The sequence below is a fragment of the Bradysia coprophila genome, unplaced genomic scaffold, assembly GCF_014529535.1.
Source record: "Bradysia coprophila strain Holo2 unplaced genomic scaffold, BU_Bcop_v1 contig_232, whole genome shotgun sequence".
NCBI lineage: Eukaryota > Metazoa > Arthropoda > Insecta > Diptera > Sciaridae > Bradysia > Bradysia coprophila.
In genome coordinates, this window is record NW_023503493.1 from 22,512,740 (window position 1) to 22,531,623 (window position 18,884).

The 18,884-nt window shown below is 33.8% G+C and overlaps 2 protein-coding genes across 2 annotated transcripts; one reads left to right on the top strand and one right to left on the bottom strand.

Annotated features, from left to right (window-relative positions):
* The first annotated feature begins 1,023 nt into the window (after positions 1-1,023).
* Positions 1,024-4,778, top strand: LOC119076356 (putative serine protease K12H4.7). Its single transcript, XM_037183052.1, has 7 exons — positions 1,024-1,230; positions 1,297-1,478; positions 3,419-3,651; positions 3,706-3,937; positions 3,995-4,306; positions 4,370-4,539; positions 4,605-4,778. Exons 1-7 carry the CDS (start codon positions 1,051-1,053, stop codon positions 4,712-4,714), a joined length of 1,419 nt encoding a protein of 472 aa, XP_037038947.1. The 5' UTR covers positions 1,024-1,050; the 3' UTR covers positions 4,715-4,778.
* Positions 4,779-9,563: 4,785 nt separating this feature from the next.
* Positions 9,564-12,962, bottom strand: LOC119076357 (putative serine protease K12H4.7). Its single transcript, XM_037183053.1, has 12 exons — positions 12,407-12,962; positions 12,162-12,343; positions 12,068-12,102; positions 11,883-11,915; positions 11,693-11,814; positions 10,980-11,025; positions 10,683-10,914; positions 10,438-10,622; positions 10,245-10,380; positions 10,054-10,157; positions 9,925-9,990; positions 9,564-9,764 (listed from the first exon to the last, which is right to left on the bottom strand). Exons 1-12 carry the CDS (start codon positions 12,587-12,589, stop codon positions 9,652-9,654), a joined length of 1,437 nt encoding a protein of 478 aa, XP_037038948.1. The 5' UTR covers positions 12,590-12,962; the 3' UTR covers positions 9,564-9,651.
* Between the last annotated feature and the right edge of the window lie 5,922 nt (positions 12,963-18,884).

Here is an 18,884-nt window from a genome sequence, read left to right on the forward strand (position 1 = left end):
TGTCGTGTATTTATACATAATATGCATGGTGTGTATTTGATTGCATGACACGTCGTATATAAATGCATGAGATTGGTAAAAAGAGTTAATGATGATGGGTAGGTACGAAATAACAAATGAATATACAACACCATTTTTGATAAGCTGCGATTGAAGCCGATTGAAGCCAACATTGATGCTAATTATTCTATTTCACTTAATCTCCTCTCTCCGTTTTATATTCCAGCATTGATGGTGCACCATTGATCAATGTGTTTTTTGTGTTCAATTAACTTTTTAAGTGCGTAATACAGAATTTTGATTCAATTAGAACGCTTTTTTCCGGCCATAAATTTTGTGGGCCTTCACTAAAGCCCTTTACGGGGGAGAATTCGAATAAATTATTTCAATGGAAATAGGTATACTGGTTTGCACTTCGTTTACATTTAATTATGCACATATTTTAGCCTTTCGACCCGCAGTTGTTGTTTTATTTTTTCAAATCTCGACAAATTGCCTCTGTTCAATTGAAAACATTTCCAAGGCAAAATATATTTAGCAGTTTAAAGTATGACCATTCTGTGCCACCTAAACATTAGACATTTGTCAGGTAAGGAAGACCTACTGAACATCCATACCGTGATTCGTTTTTGGCCATTCCCCTTTGTAAAAAATACCCTAATTCTTGGCTGTGCTAAGTTCACCCACATGGTTCTTTGGAAACATAATTTTGATATAATGTCTACGATACAATGCCAGATTCGGTTTTATTTTAACAAAGTCAGTACGTATGAGCTCTTAGAAATAATCAATCTTTTTCTTCGAAATACACCTGGTGGATTCAACTTAAATTGAACTACGAATCGTCGATAAAGATAAATGAAATAGGAAAAACAATTACTCGTTATCTACACTAGCCACAACCACTATGGATGATTGAATTATCTCGTCAAAATAGTTATTCAGCTTTTGTACAGATAACACGATCTGGTAGTTTATATAAAGGAATCGGACACCTGTCAAACACTTTAGACAGTAGTAATACGAGGTATCGACAATAGTGCTGACAAAATGAAAGAATTTCTTGTAATTTGTGCTCTGATCGCTGTCGGTTCAACTTCTGAGGATATATTTTTTAGTGAAAAAAATACGCCAAAACCGACATTTGTTCCATCGGTTACTTTACACAACGGAAGCTTCTTCCCCAAATTAGATCACTTTAATCCGCAAGATGCCCGAACCGTTGAATTTGTAAGCCGAACGAAACCAAAATTGTGTTAAAAAATCGGTTAAATTTAAATTGTTATTCGAAAACAGCAATATCGTTTGAATTTGGATTTTTATCGTGATGAAGGACCATTATTTGTCTACATTAATGACGGTGAACAATATACAACCGAATGGATTCAAGAGGGTTTGATCGTAGATATTGCAAGAGAACTTGGCGGTGCTGTCATCACCAGTGATCATCGTTATTGGCGGCTAAATACACCAACTGAGTAAGTTTTTCGTAAAAAAGTGAAAATGAGAAACGCTCGAACGAAGCATAAGCATCTCATCTGCGCAGAGGACCTTCTCCGGACAACTATAAGTATCTTCTGTGAATGTCACGGACAAACGTGGAAGTCTCAAATAATAAAGCAAAGTCTAAATGAAGCAACATGCAAGCTTTACCTAGTGAAGGGAAAGATTTTGCTTCAGTCTGTCGAAAATATTTAGTTCAAAGGACTCTAACATTCACTAAAACTAAAATATGATTGATTAAAACGCCATGCAAAATATTTAATATACTGTGATGTCTTTGCAAATGTTTTCAAAAGTTTCAAAATGTTCAACTCAAAAATGGATTTAAGTGTTTTTTATGGCAAAAAAATTGGAATGAAAGCAAACCAGTATATTGTCTATGGCTAAATTGAGTTGAGTTATAAAGCAGGAATAGCTTTGGCAATGATGAGAAAGCAACATCATTTTGAGCAATTACAGTGAACGACATCTCAAATGTCTCACTGTCAAATTTTTCTGAGAATTTTATTGTGTCATTGCAAATTCACAATGACATTCTCTGAAAAAAATGACAGTGAGACATTTGAGATGTCGTTCACTGTATTGCAATTATTATTAAAATATAATTCGCCGAAGTTGATGGTTAACATAATAATTATACTGGACACCGGACAAATAATTTCTGGAAAATTGTGGATAATCATAAATTCTACGACTAACTTTATAAAAGTCATCAGATGATTTTCATAACCTTTTCTTCCTAATGTTATAAGAAATAAGATTTTAAATGAATTTTATTAATTTTAAAAAAAATCCAAAGATATTTTTTGGGTTTTAAAGAGATTTTCTAAGTTTTTGCGTCCTTCAATTTGTAGTATTTCTTATATACTTTGCTGGTCATGTGATCAGTAAACGATGTTATTGGTTTTTTTTACTATTGCTACTTTTAAAGCAGGACCTATTTTTAGGAAATTGATTTCCTAAATTTGATAAAAATTTTCGAAATTTGCCAAAATTTTCCAATGTTTGCTAAAATTTGCTAGAATTTGCCATTAGCAAACTTCGCAAATTTCGGAAAATTTTGGAAAATCTTAGCAAATGTTGAAAAGTTATGGCATATTGTGGAAAATCGATTTCCCAAAAATAGGCACTGTTTTAAAGGGAGCTGAACATTGAATTGTGACAACATCGAGAACGCATAATTTTTAATCCGTTCATAAAAATGACACCTGAGAACATTTGGTTAACTATGAACGAAAAAATGGACAAAAAATCGACTCCGTACAAAAATCAAACGAATGTTTTAATAAGGTAACGTTATGGCCTTATGCATAACTAACAAACATCGAATCAAATTAATCTAAACTTTAATTTGCTTCTTGTGAAACAATTATGGTGCTCTAAAAACAATATATCGATACCAACAAGGCTGATAACAGACAAATGTTGATAACTAGTTTCTTTAACTATCAAATGAAAAACAACGAAAATCGAAGGCCAAATGATTAGCACACTCTAATCTTAATTTTGAATAGGAGCATTTTACAAACGAATTTGCCGGCTTAACATCATTGTAATAATCGACGTAATCTTTTAAGACATTATCAAGGAAGATAAGACATTAGTCATTGCATCTGTTTTCTGTTTCTTCTTTTCTTTAAAGTATGGTCCCGTGTTCGAATCACAATCTATTACTTCGTTTGTTGCTTCCGAGTAGCAAGTAAAAGACTGATATATCGAATGCCTTAACATTAATTTTACTATTTAACAAAACACTAGCTAAAGTTTTAATCATTACTTACAATAACAGATGACTACCGTTTCTACATCAAAATTTTTATTTTATTTGGTTCGACCTTCGAAACATTTATTATCAACACAAAGAAATCGTCCCGCCATACATGTAACCTATTCTTATTCTATTAAAACCCAACAGGTCATCTTCATTCGACAACCTGCGTTTTCTAACGGTCGACCAAGCTATTGCCGATATTGCAACCTTAATACACACATTACGCGATCATTTATCGTCGTCTTTCCCAAGAGTAATAGTTTGGGGCACTGGCTATGGTGCAACTTTAGCGACGTTTGCTCGAAAGAAATACCCACACCTGATTGACGGTGCATTTGCTTCGAGTGGTCTGTTCCGCGCTGAAGTTTCTGATGAAAGTGAGTTCGATAATTTTTAGAAATATTCCAAATGTTCACATTGTTTTTGAATAGGTTACTTTGACAATCTGTCCTACAATTTGAGGCATCACGGCAGCGACGAATGTTTTGGGCGAGTTAGAAATGCATTTGATATTTTGGAATATCTCATCCAAAATGCTGAGGGTGACTATTTGCAAGAGCGGCTAAGATTATGTCAGCCTTTGGAAGTTGATAATGACCAGGAAGTTGGTTTCCTGATTGAAAGACTCGTTGATTACATTAGTGCTTACATTAAGCAACATAAGTAATAAAATCGCAGGGCATACGGTCTGATTGTTGACTAATTAACCAATTTCTGCAGCTTATTCGGTTTAGAGAACTTCTGTCGAGACATGGCCTATTACAACGAAGACACTTTAAATTCATTGATCAGATGGGTCCTTTACATCTACGATGGGCCAGAATGTTACAACATTGATTACGAAGAATACATCGACGAATTGACACAAACAAATTGGGACGCAAGATTTGCTAGCCGGCGAGCTTTAGCTTATTTAAGATGTACTCAAATCGGTGCGTTTAGAATCCCATCCGATTATGAATTCACAGCATTTCCACAACTCTTGACCGACGAGTATCACTACAAATTCTGCGAAGACATTCTCGGCGAACAGTGAGTTGAAATATTGAAATTTTGATTCTGTCGAAATTTAAAATATCCAATCATCCACCAAAGATACAACCGTACCTCTCTGCAAAGTGCTGTCGACAATTTAAATTTAATTTACGGCGGTCAAGAACAAGTAATCTCTCACGTTATTTACACAAATGCTGGGTTGGATCCGTGGATCAGTCATGGTGTGTCCGAATATGGTCTTGTTGAATCGACTGCTATTTTTATACAGTGTGAGTATAATAATGGCGGAAGGGATTAAGAACCTTTTTGTTTAATGATTGCGTTTTCAAAACAGATGCAGCTGCTGGAGCTGATTTATCATCAATTTCAACCGAAGATTCCGCTGAGCTTTATAGAGCAAAACAACTTATAACTGAGTACGTGACACGCTGGGCTAGTACGTAACAGCACCAATGTTTAAATGAAATTACGTTTATAACCTTTGGGGAAATAAAATTGAATTGAGAATTTACCTTTGTGTTTTGTTGTTAAGGATGCGAATTTTTAGTCTTTCACGGACGGCAAACATTTAATTAGTATATACATCCATCGAATCTACTACTTCAATTTTTAAAAATATAAAAAAAATTGAAAAAAAATTGAAAAAAAATCATTATTTATTTTTCTAAAAAAGAACATATCAGACAGAGCCCATCGCTTATTTTTGTCGTGGTTTTCGATAACGATGAAATATATTGGTGCGAAAGTATGAATGAAAATATGGATTTACTCTTGAGTGAACCATATACAGATACACTGTTTCGAAGAACTTTTATAGCAACAGAAGGTGATTAAAAGGTCTATTTGAGAATAAATTTCTTAAAATGGAGCTTTCTGGTAGATGTCGAAGCTTTTCCCAATAGTGTCAAACTCACAAAATTGTACAAAGTAAGGATTTTCCTGCACTGCTTTGACTAGTTATCAAACACGGTGCGGTTAAATGAATTTTAACTGATGGGCTATGCACCAATGTCACCGACTGTACGGATGAAAATTAAAAAAAAAATTGTGGAACCTTGTTCAGAGCTCCGAGCTGACTCATAATACCAAAAAATATCAAAAGTGCATCGAAATGCTTAGTTAAAATTCGTTCAACCGCACAGTGCAAATGATTGAAACTGGCGTCTTGAGTATTGGTATGAAAAATGGATTTTAAATGGATAATTTGAACAATAACATATCAGACCAGAAAAACATCTCAAAAATAAATTTGCGACAAATGATCTTGTTTACTTAAAACAAATCTAGTGAAGCACATAATTCCTTCTGAATAATTGCAAGACAAACTCAAACATCTACCTCTTTTTATGACAAATTGTTTTTAATAGATTTTTGTTCAATATGTATCTCGCACTGGGCAATAAAATCACATTATATGTGGTGCATGTTATTAACAAACTATAGGTGCAAAATAATCCATTTAACAATCTGCAATAATTTTCATATTCGCGTTCAGTATTTAAAACGGAAAATAATAATCAAAATTTAACACAATTAAATATAATAATATTTTGCTAGCCGTAGCCTAAAATGTACCTTTCTGCACTGCCTGCAACAACAATAACAATAAATAATTCGATTGTTATCGGAAGAATTTTAACATTATTTTATAAACAAACAAATCAACAAATTCCCACAGTTTCAAGCCCAAAGTGCATTTGGCGGTTTACAAAACTGTGTGGTATACTGTGTATCGGGTCTTGTTAGTCATATTATAATTTCGAATAAAATGTTACAAAAACAATTAAATGTAATTTTATTAAAATATAAATTTTAATGCATTTATGTACCAAAACGCTGATGTTATACATACTAAACTGCATGTATAAACAGGCACGGCACATACACAATTATAATTGGTAAATTTTAATTCAATTAAAATATCCATTTGCTATTTAATTAAGTGTGAAATTTACATTTTGACGCGTTATGTGGCATTACAAAGCAGAGAGGCAGTTATCGTATTGTTTGATAAATATGTTGGACTGGTGTGAAATACTATAATTTTGTTTATATTTTCCTGCATAGCAAAACAATATATTATAAATGGCTCGAAATAAATATACTTTCAAATTACTTCCTGAGAAAAACACATTTCTAGATCTGGATTAGATTGTATTAGAACAATTTTTGAGTCTAATGGCTGTTAGCGAAGACACTCTAGTTGATTGACCGTTTGTGATGGTTAAAATTTTCAGATCATCTTAATCACGCACATCTTGACTTACTTCTCCAGGAACAAAAATATTAACATTTTGCCACGTCTAGTGTACACAAGACAAGCGAAAAATGGGTACACACAACTTTCGTCCCGTCGAATGTAATGGATCTTTAGTTACACAGTTTAATAGTTATTTCCCTAACGAATGCTAAAAAGACTCTTTAGCATATGAGAGGTTTCCAGCACGAGCTGGAGGCGAGTTCTGGAATCGAATTTGCTAAAAAAAAGCCTTTCAGCATAAAGTTAGGAACAACGTTTTGCCTAAATGACGCTGGAAATACGTGACGAAATGGCGATATTTCAACACTAGCTCTTTTTATGTTTTTATCTCAGTCATACAGACATCTAGTTAAATATACTGACGACTTTCCGTTTATGTATTTTGGGCTGCTCACGTACACTGATAGCCATTTTATTTGTTGAAAGTAAAAACAGATTCAGCGTATCGTTTCTTTAGAGATTTCAATCGAATTATATGGTAATTCCATTATCAGCAGTAACATTGGTTGGTTAAACTAAAATTAAGAAACATTCGGTAGTTGTTATAACATTCAAAGTTTGGACGATAAGTGTACTGCCATCCTAATAACCATCAAATCTGATTCTTCGCTTGCGTTTAAGGCTTACGACAGGTCATGTCAGGTTGACTTGATAAGAAAATTAACTTTGACCTGACCTGATTTTTCAGGTCATGACCTGATATGACCTGATACGACCTGATGACATGAATTTGAATTTCGGGTGAAAGTTAAGCTACTTTGAATAAAGTTGTACTACATATTTTCGCATATAAAATGACTTCGCAAGAGCCCGGGAATGTGTACTGATACCTTTATTCTTGACGCTGAGTTGTTTTCATCACTTTCGTTAAGAAAAAGCCAAAATTAATGACTTAGTTAGAAGAGTAAGTTGCTGGTCACGAATCATGGCTAAGACAATAAGACATAAACTTTCATGCTAAAAAGACTTTTAGATTTGTTGTCAAGCTGGTTTTGCAAAAAATAGAGTTCCCCGAAAGTGCGAGGCACTACGTATGTGGTCGATGTCAACACTATAACTAGCAAGCACTATGAAAAGTGTGATTTGTTCGTAGTGAACCGAATTAAAGAGAATAAATCAATTAAGGAAAGAAATAGGTCACTGTGGGCAGTGGGCATGCCACATCTTGAGTGGCCGCCAGGGCTGTACTGATAGCAGTGTCCATTGTGACTCTTCCCAACGGAAGGCAATTTTGAGCACTTCACCAAGTAGCTCGCTCCATCAGTTTCTTAAAAATTACTTTTTTAATATTTTGTTGTACACGTTAAAAGTAGCAGGAAAATGATTTTTATTGTTGTTCAAGGTACTATCAGTTACCTTAAAACACATTTGTCATTGATTGAACGAGTGAATATTTGTTGATATGTAAAAATTGAAAATTCTCTTCTAAAGATTCTGCCAAAAGACTTATAATCAAAGTTTTTAAGTTTCTCATCTTTGTACCACAACAATTTCTGGTCAACCTGAAACCTGTCAGGTCATATTATCAGGTTTCAGGTCAAATTTGACCTGACCTGAAATTTTCAGGCTGACCTGACTTGTTAGTAAGCCTTATTGCGTATCTGGAGTCTGAAAATCTTTTACTTCAATACTTTTAACATACTCTTCGTTGTACAAAAGACCACTATTCCGATGCCTAATTTTGTAATCGTCGTTGATAACAGATGAAACGTCGATTCATTAAAAGATTTGAAAATTAATGTATCATGTATTGGTACGAAATCGACTATAATCATAGACTGATTCTTTCTATGGCAACGGTGAAAGTCGACTATAGCATTGATCCGCGATAGCCTATCTCCTTTTTAGGGTTCTGTTACGATAATCTACAGCAATCTTGCTTTCCAAATAAAATCAACAAATTACTGATTATTACTCACTCACTATTGCTTACAGGCGGCGTGGCATGTCCACCTTTTACGTAACAATTATTTATCGAAAAAAATAAAAAATTGTTTATTCATTTAAATGCGAAACAACAAATTGATTTTATCAAATAATTATTTTATAATGAAACTAACAGAAAAAATTTCATTTTTTTTTTGTTTAAATTCATAATACTGCCTAAACAGTAGAACACACAGCCTAATGTACCTAATATGTATACTGCCTCACAAGAGAAAAAAAAAACTTTCGAATTCTATATTTTTCGGCTACAAATTTGTAACCATTATCATTACCGTATCTGATTATTTGTGACAAAGTAATGATATTTAGTGACATAAATTTTTGTTAGATGCAACAACAAAAAAGTATTTGTTGTTGTCGTTGTATGTCTCTCCTTTTACCGTAGTAAAATACAAATTATCCATATCACCATAATGAATATCACATCACCTGAAAAATAACACAAATTACAGCACCAACTAGTGCCTAAATTATTCCATAATTACTCAATGGTTTTTATTTTGTTGTTGTTGTCGTTCTTGATTCGGGTATCATATAATATCAATGAGTTCTGCTGTTTTATTTATGGTATCAAGCGATAGCACTTTTTTTGACAAACAAAGGAATTATGTGGGCCTTATACGTTGTATGTTATACATACTTTTCAACCGTAATTATACATGATAATTATCGAGTTCTATTGTGCGATAGTAGCAAATGAAACAACTAACGAAATAATAATAATAAAAAAAAAAGTTTGTTTATGGAGAGGTATAAGGTAAATGGGATAATATTGTTGGTAGCGTTGTAGTGTATATTATATGCATTGAGTTGGCCTATCATCAAAGAGTTTATACAAAGAAAACATAAAATAAAATGATAAAAATCTATAACGAAATAGTAATTGCTTTACGGCCAATAGTTGATTTGATGAATGGAACTATGTAAAACAAAATGGAAAGGCGTAATTTTTCGGGAGTTTGAACCACGAACAAAATCCACACATCCACCGAATTTTCTGCTTTTTTTATGTATTTTAAATTTGAGTAGTTAAAAGCGTTTGTATTATAATTGACGGAAGATCTCGATTAAAATGTAGAGCAGGTCTTTTGTTTCTCATTTTTTTATTGGACAAAAATTTGTAAAAACACCACTACACACATGCACTTATTGATTATCTATATTGACCACATGATTAGGATCTGTTAGACCATTCTACTACCGTGTCAAAGATTAGCTGTTTGGCACGAGCCAATTCCATTGGATCGTCTGGAGCAATGGAAGATAGATCAGCACCACCAGCCGAATCTAGTAATGAAATGAGTTGAATGTTAAATGTTTAAATCTCGAGAAGAGTATCACAACATTAGCACTGTGAAGGGTAAACGATGGAAAAGAGATTCCGTGACATAAATTACAAAATTCCTTAGTGACTATTACCCATCTGATATAGCAAAATGATACTCACAATTGATGAAGATAACTGCTCCATCTTCCAAGTGATATTCGGAGACACCATGTCCAATCCAGGGATCTAGTCAAATTACAAAATGATTAGACATTTTAGGCCACACTTTCCCTTATGCAATGTTTTTACCTAGTCCGGCATTTGTGAAAATGACAAATGGTACTACTTGTTCTTGTCCACCGAAAACGGTGTTCAAGTTCTGGACGGCTTGTTCAAGTGCATCGCGGTCGTAGCTGAATTAAGATTTAAGAGAAAGGAAAAAATGTGTCATCATTTAGACCTAAATGTTAGACGCCGTCGTAGTGTATTATGAAATTTACCTTTCTCCAAAGATATCTTCACAGAATTGGAAGTGGTATTCAGCATCAAGCAATGATGGGAAAGCGGTCAATTCATAGTCGGAAGTAATTCTGAAAGCAGCGATTTGTGTGCATCGAAGGTAAGCATAAGCGCGCACTAACGAAGAAAACGTTTTCGATTATGAACGTTAACATGTCAATTCGAACAAATTACGTCTTGGGTAAGCAGATTCTTCCCAGTCAGTCTCAGCCAATCGTGTGATCAATCTATCGTAATCGGTATCGATGCATTCTTCGAATTCGTATCCATAAACGTGTAGAGCCCATCTGATCAAGTTGTTCAAGTTATCTTCCGGGTAGTATGTCATATCGCGACAGAAGTTTTGAATTCCGAACAAACTGTGAAACAAGAGTTAGCTTAGAGTTCTGTCGTCACACATTCAGTGAGAAGTTAATTACTGGTGTTGTCTGACGTAGTTACTGATCAAGTCAATGAACAACTCGAACAATAGTCCAACTTCTTGCTCATCATCGGGATCGACGGCAGCACAGAGCCTCAATCGTTCTCTGATGTAGTCAGATTGGTTGTTTTCGAATAAGTACAACAAAATGTCGAAAGCGTTACGAACGCGAGTGTGGCATTCCAAGCTACCGTGACGTAGTAAATTTGATGATAAGCTATCGTGGTAACCTGTTAATATAATAAAATTGTTTTTAGTGCATGTGTCCTAGGTCCGATTCTTCAGGTTTAATTACTTGTGTCGAAAACTTCAGCTCTGAATGTTCCACTGGAAGCGAAAACCTAGTAAATTTGATAAAAGTGGATAAGCAAATTAAATTGATGTTGTTGCAAAACTTTAACAATCTTTTGCTGAACTCAATGAATTATATTAATCGGATTTGCCGTCATTGTAAAGATAATTTAGATGAGATTCTACTATAAGCCATTCAAAATAATTTTTGGTTTTATATTCCCCTTACAGTCAAAGGCAGTCAATTTTCAGCATAAATTTGCTTCAGCTGTTTTTCAGCTGATCCACACATACAATCAAAACGGTTTATACTTGTTTATACGGTTGAAGCTGCTACACGCACGCGCATGATAGTGGTAAAACCGTATAAAGACGTATAAACGGTGCTGATTGTTTGTATGGATCAGCTGAAAAACAGCTGAAGCTAATTTATGCTGAAAATTGACTGCCTTCGACTGTATGAATATGATAAAATTAAATCTGTTACTTCATTGTTATAACAATAAGTGGTGCCGTTGTATTTGATGCGAAATCTATTACTTCATTAATTTTAACTTAATCTTTACTATAAGAGAAAACCATTCAAAAGTCATTGCATTCTTTTACCGTCGTCTTGTCGACAACAGATGCCTAGTCATTTACAACATTTGCCTAGTTATTTCTTCCTGAAAATTCTTTAACTAAGTTCTGAGTCTGAGGATGAAAAATAAAATTTACCCCATCAATCAAATGCGGATACTTCTTTCTAGCGAATGTAGCAAGAGCGGCACCATATCCATTTCCCCAAAGGATAACGGTGGCATCATTATCTTTGCCTAAGTGGTCGTACAGCGTTACAACTGAAATAATTACAAAAATAAAATAAATTCTTTTAGTTCTCCGTAATTGGTAACTGTGTAATGCATACCCAAGGTTGCAATATCGGCGACAGCTTGATCAACTAAAATTGAGAGTAAAAGAAGTTAGCTTGAAGGTCTTCTTTTTACGTAGATTAAGTTAGTACAGCATTGCGGTAAAAATGAAAGTTCAGTGAAAAATCTCTTTTTCCGAGCTACGCAAAACCATAATTAAAATTTAGAAAAACAAATTTACCTGTTAGGAATACTAATTCATCAAAAGCGGCAGTTCTAAAATTAGATTTCTCATTTTTACAATCGTTTCAAATACAATTTTCAATAAAAATTACTCAGTTGGAATATTGAGTCTGACGTATCGATGATCGGTTGTCACAACGGCAGCTCCGACTTCTCGGGCAGCATCAACCATTAAGCCTCGCTCAATCCATTCAGTAGTTGTCTCATCAGCAGAATTTACAAAGACGAATATTGGCCCACCCTCTTCGTAGTGGTCAAGATTCAAGCGATAGTGCTTTTATGTAACACAAATGATTTAGAAACGAAAGGTTTTATAATCACAGTGTGGTGTTCTTACAAAGTGTGCCGTTCGAGTATCCTGTGGTCTGAAGTGATCCAATTTGGGAAAATAACTTCCATTGTGGATGAACTCAGCCTGTATGTGCGCTGCCTTCGGTATGTATTTTTCACTGAAGAATATATCCTCAGTTGCCGCACTAAGTGCGATAAGGGCACTAATCACTACTAGTAACTTTGCCATTTTCAACAGCAACCAGTTTTCACACCACCTGACTTTTGTGGAAAGTAAGACCTTCTATCGATGCATTTTTATATAGGCAGCAAAATTTTCTCTTATCTCATCTGTTGAGATTACCCGTTCCAAGGTTTATCTCAATTTTCGAATTGATAAAAAGTTCCACTTTTTTCAGTGAATAATGAAATTATCCTCCACGCATCTTTTCATGGTAACTTGAATTGGAAAGGCAATTTACATGAACTTTTTTTGTCATGATTTTTATGGCCGTAACGATAGTCGTTATCGGTTAATAATGATTGACAGGTTCGATTTGTTCGAAACAAAAAAAAACCTATTATCACAACACCCACCGACTGATTATCGACTACTGTCCCATTACATAACTCGAATGGTTAGGAATAACGTTTTCTTTCAGCATGTTATGTAGATTGGAAAGAAATGAAATCCAAAATTAACGCATACGCTGTTGCACATGAGGTTATCAATTAAAAAAATTTAATTACTTATGTCTGATTGGCTGAACTATGGTGCGCCTTTCTTAGTGCATTTATTGAAAATCAAACCGACTGGACTGCGACTGTTAAGGCATATGGCTATTATTACATGCATTCAATTCATGCAATTTTGTATCATTTTGTATGGTTTTTAAATACATTGTTACAAACGCACATCATTCAAAAATCATTTTATTCGTAATTATTCGACAAACAGATAATATGCAATTGCATTGTAATAACAATTCATTTTATAAGCAGCAATAAGTTCAGTTTCCTTGTAATTCTATACTTAAAAATTTAGTGATCTGTAATTAAAAGCTTTCGTTTGTTATTTATTCACATACATGTGAACGGTTTTGTTTGAAGGGAAGAAATACTTTGTAGTTTTTAATAAGCATTTTATAGGAAAAGAAAAAACAACAACATAGTAACGTAATAACACTCATTAAAGTTTCATATCCAACATCTGGAAATAATATGCTTCTTTCAGGTGTTTCATATTTATTTCAATGTTTACTCAAACTTACTATCTGCCGTTTTTTGTTTTTATTTTAGAAACGTTTGATAAAGACCTTTATCAATGTCGTAGATAGTTATTATTTTGATGACTGATCGAACTGCTAAAGTAACTTGCTGTACGAGATATTCAAAATTTTACACGCACTGTGGAACTCTATCTTCTACAATAACAATAACGCAAAATCAGTATGTCTCGTTCTACGTCGGTAGATTTTATTACATTGAGGGTAAACTTCCTTTACTTCTCAGCGACTGAAAATTTAATTAGCTTTTTAGACTGTGGTAGTCATCTCCTTCACAAAAAAATGAAGTAAAAGATTTTGCTGAAATGAATAGGATTGACACCCGTCGTAATCTTACACGAAGGTAGTGAAATACTTGAGTGATAGCATCAGGATGTGTCGAGCCTCAAAAATGCAAAATTTTGTAGTCTATGAAAGAGCTGGCTTTACACCTTTACATTGGCAACACATTCTTTAAAACTGAGTGTCCAACAATAAGTGATAATGTTTGCGGATTTCAGAAACATCGGATCACGAAAGCTTTGCAGAGTAATTTTCAAAATCTCTATCTAAAACAAGCGTATTCTCCAGAAGTATTGCAATTTTACCATAGACTATTTTTGTGAAATTTTGTTCCATGTTTTCCAGAAATTTCCTGAATTTTCCTACAATTTTCCAAGGAAAATATGAAAAATCTAGGAAAATTTCGGAACGTTCAAGAAAATGTGGGAAAATATTTTTCTGAAAAAAGTTTCTGAATTTTACAATCCTGAACAGTGCTGAGAATGTCATACGTAAACAGAAGTTCCTTTCAAATGTAACATAAATTTCAAATATCCCTAAAATTTTAATTTATTGAGTATAAATACTACACATATCGGCCTCAGTCCGAGGACCTAAATTAAGGTTCGATTACCTTTCAAATGAAACAAAAATAAGGAAAAACGGATGAAATTTACTCGAGTTATATGCAAGATACACATAGGGCCGAGTAGCGGCCTTAGTCCAAGGACCCAAATTTAAAAAATTTTCAACAACATTCTATTCGGCCTTCGATTACCTTCCAAATGAAACAAAAATTCAGAAGAACGGATGAAATTCAATCGTGTTGTATGCAAAATGCACATAGGGCCGAGTAGCCTTTTACTTCTAAGGCCCAAACTCACGGTCCACTCACCCGAATTAAAAAAAAAAAATCCTGGATTGGTATTGACAATACCTATCATTTGCCGTGTCATTTACACATTTTATCGTTCATCGTTTATTTTGCCATAGATATCCCCAAAAGACCTTAAACCACTTAGGCGGCTCTAACTCACAAAGGCCTCACTATTTCGACTATCTTTCAGGGAAATAAAAAATTTGAAAATTTGATTTACTCAAGATATCGACGTGACAGACAGACAAAATTTGTATTGCGGATTCGTCATCTATGAACATAGGCAAACACTTTGCCCTTACCGTCAGCTTCGAATTCCATAAATTACACATGGCATCGTAATCCTATGAGCCCCTTTGTACTTCGTACGGTGCTAAAAATTATTAGATCTGGATAACTTACCCAGTTTGTAATGGTAAAAACCTCAACACTTTAACTGATGTTTCTTTCATTTCCACACTGATAAGGTGAATTTTCATTGATTTCAATTGTCCGGTGGTGTATATAAATAGCCGATAGTCCGTTATCAACGCGCCAGTGATTGCAATTACATAATACTGTAACCAGACTATCAATACAATTTAATCGTTATGGATTATCATTGTTACGAGTGCTTCACTCCACTGAGTGGAACGAGTAACGAGCACTTTGGACTCTTGTTACCATTACGATTTTTTGGAAGCATTTAATAGGATAATATCGATCAATATTTGTAGGGCTCCTTGTTCATCTAAGTACATATCCTTCTGCTTCCTTGTTGCAGACCGACGAAGAGCTATGGCTAATGTGTTACCTGTTACTGTACGCATAGCGAATTGTATATTAAAACTAATAAAATAAAATTTTTCGTTTCAAACATCTTCCAGACTATTAAAACGATAAGGTTAAAAAATTTCTTGGCTTTTAATAGAACAGAAATCAACGTTAAACGAATTGCATCGTCCTAAGTGCTGTTCTTTAAATTCTACTTTTTATAGTTATATTTATTATCCCTTTCTCAACTACTCAAACAAGAGTAATTAAATTAAAGTACTTCGTAAGACGCAAGATAACGGCATTTCTTTCTAGTCTGATAAATACTGTAATCTCTTACAACAGTTTTTAATTTAAAAATAAAACTGGTGGTTTTGTCAATAGATTGTATGAAGACGTGACGTGCCTCACGACTTTTTTATACTTGCTCAGATGAATATTTTACAAATATTAACTAACTGCGACTAACTTGGCCAAAAACCATCGTTACATGGATACCCCGAAATAGTGCTTGTTTAGAGTGCTTATGACTTTCTGAGCTACTTTTAATGGAAAGACAAATTTGTTTGTTGCACAAAATGTGGAGCACCGATTGACATTGCCACCAGCCAGCACAAAAAACAAATTTCGTAGCGATATCACCGATATAGTTCGCCCAATCAGTTTTTCCTCATACAAATCTTCAGTTTATTGATAAGTGGACTTGAATTAGGTGTGAGTATCTAAATTTAAAAGTTTTGCAGACGCCTATGGCATCTGTTGTCGGGATCAAAAAGAAGTAACTGAGTTGTACTGTCAATATGCTTGCCGTCTGTGAAGTGTTTACGCAATCAATCCAATGACAATGGGCCGTAATTTCTCAATACAACGTAAACACCATCCTTAAAAATCATATCACGAAACTGGTGGTATCTTATCTTGAAAGTTATATTTTCCGTTTCCGTTTGATGTCCATAATGATTTCTTGGATTTGATAAATTTTTTTATTACAGAGTGTCCGGACTTACATTAGTCGTAAGCAAAAATAAAACGAGGAAGAAGAAGAAGAAGAAGTTCGGACTTACAGAGAGCGTCCTGCAACACTCTTAAGTTTTGATGATCTGCACCGCCTTACAGTCAAAATAAAAAGCTCTGGTTTTCAAGAAGTGTCATAGCGTTTCAACTAATTTTGAGTTGATCTATGTAAAAGGATGGTTGAAAAGAACAAAAACCGAAAATCATTGCCCATTCGTTTAAGGATAACGTCAGATACAAATTAGACGAATTACGCACGAAAGGACAATCTGAACATAATATCAGGTTTGAAACCACTTCCATTTACATCGATTTATACCATTTCTAAAGTAACTGGTAAATGGTCGATTAAAGCAACTCTGGATACCGAAATATTTGTGAAAGAATTTTTTAGGAGCGGAAAGGATTTTTTTTTAAATTCCATATTAATAATTCCAAGGATTCTGCATGATCGATCGAAACGATTAGGTGTGATTGGTTATGATTATAAAATTACAATAATACTTCCACGTTAAAGACTAAGGTATCACCAAATTCACAGCATGTATCCATTAAAAAATGTAATTTTAAATTTCAACTCTAAGACCGTGTAATGAACACAATACACCACATTATGCATACCTCTACGTTTTATTTTAATTCCTAATCAATCAACCAAACAACGACAATACCTCACTCTCGGAAAGTCTGGTGTAATATCATATTTGACGTTTTTTTCTTCGTTAAATAAATTTATATGTAAAAAAAATGATTCAAATTGATTTTTTACTTAACAGATTTGTTTGTTAGATTACATAAAAAAATTCGTTTGAGAAATAAATTGTGCTTAATAATTCATTTTACTTTTTATTTTCAAAAATATATTTTTTGTTCCTTCGTTTCTCGAAAGTCTGTGTGTGGTCTCATTGCATTTAATATGTCAGCAATCATCATAATGAGAAAAGCTTTAAAATGCAATGAACGAAAGGAGAGAACAAAAAAAAACTCACAGGTAAGCAACAACACACGATTCGTATAACACATAATATACCTGGAATATAAATATCGAATTAATTTATTAAATTTTATTTGCTCAACCGTAGGTAGGTATATTGCTCTATGCTTTACCGTGTGCTTTAAATGTACGTATTAAAATATTGTATACATGTTACCAGCGTCGTACTCTTACACAAAAAAACGACTTCATTCGCCATGTTTTTCTTGACTGTTTGAAATAAATAATTAATGGGGTGTAATGCCCTAGACAGCTTCAAGATATTAAGAGTGAGATATTGTGGCTACAATGAAATTACTCTTGACAATGCTACGAAAACGAAATAAGAAATAATTATAGAAATTTCAAGTGGACAAAGTTTACTTTCTGAATGACCTGGTCTGATGCCATATCCATATACGTACATGTTTTCATCACCTGTAAACGCTATTTGAATGACCAAAAACTCACCTTTTAGAAACGGAAGATTGTTATGTAATCATTAAATCTATTACTTCTTTTGTTTAAAGCCTAGAATTTGATTAAAAAAAAATCTTTTACTTCATTCGTTTTGACATACATTTCTCTATATAAGACCATATTAACTGCAGATCATCCCTCGTTTCTATGTTGCTGTCGATAACAGATGTTTAGCCGTTGCTAATGATACTTCCCACAAGCACGTCCAACTAAAAACTGTGGATAATAACGATGGTATTTTGAAAGAAATGTTTTTTTACTGAATTTTTGATAAGAATGTACGGATAAAAAGTGGTCTGTGTGTCGACGTATAGCAAAACGCGTTTCGTGTATACATGCCTTACATTCGACAGTTAATCGATCTATTCACTCAATTGATTGTCAGATACTTTTATGCCACTCAGCATCATAATATGGAAAATTTGCAAACTTTAGATGCCTCTGTGATATCAAACGTTGTATGAGTCTCGGTGCAAAGTACTTTATTAGGCTCACGATGTGTATTATGACACACGGCCTGCGAATAATTACACATCTAGAGCCTGATAAAGTACTTTGCACTCGATATCATAAATAACTATTTCAGTTTCCGATTTTTAAAATGGTCATAAAGATCATAACCTTACCTCGTTTCTGGGGTGGTAGTTGAACCTGTATATTCATCTACCAATCTATACAATTTCTGCAACTTCTCTAATAAAGAAAGATGTTGTCGAAAAGAGGCTAGTGAATTGAAACTGATACGATTATCGAATTTGTTAACAGCACGTAGAAAGAAAATGCAGAAATAAATCTCCAGAAGCAGACTGATATAGTAATTAGTGTTATTTACGTCCGACTGTGTTAAATATTAATTTTAGTTTTTATTTTGACGTGGAGGTTTTCGTTCCTTTTCTCCTTC

Coding starts and splice junctions, on each gene's coding strand:
- LOC119076357 (XM_037183053.1), bottom strand. CDS start 12,589: ATGGCAAAGTTACTAGTAGTGATTAGTGCCCTTATCGCACTTAGTGCG. Junction 11,815..11,882: donor CGCCGATATTGCAACCTTGG/GTATGCATTACA, acceptor TAATTATTTCAG/TTGTAACGCTGTACGACCAC. Junction 11,026..11,692: donor ATCCGCATTTGATTGATGGG/GTAAATTTTATT, acceptor CAAATTTACTAG/GTTTTCGCTTCCAGTGGAAC.
- LOC119076356 (XM_037183052.1), top strand. CDS start 1,051: ATGAAAGAATTTCTTGTAATTTGTGCTCTGATCGCTGTCGGTTCAACT. Junction 1,479..3,418: donor CGGCTAAATACACCAACTGA/GTAAGTTTTTCG, acceptor AAAACCCAACAG/GTCATCTTCATTCGACAACC. Junction 3,652..3,705: donor CGCTGAAGTTTCTGATGAAA/GTGAGTTCGATA, acceptor GTTTTTGAATAG/GTTACTTTGACAATCTGTCC.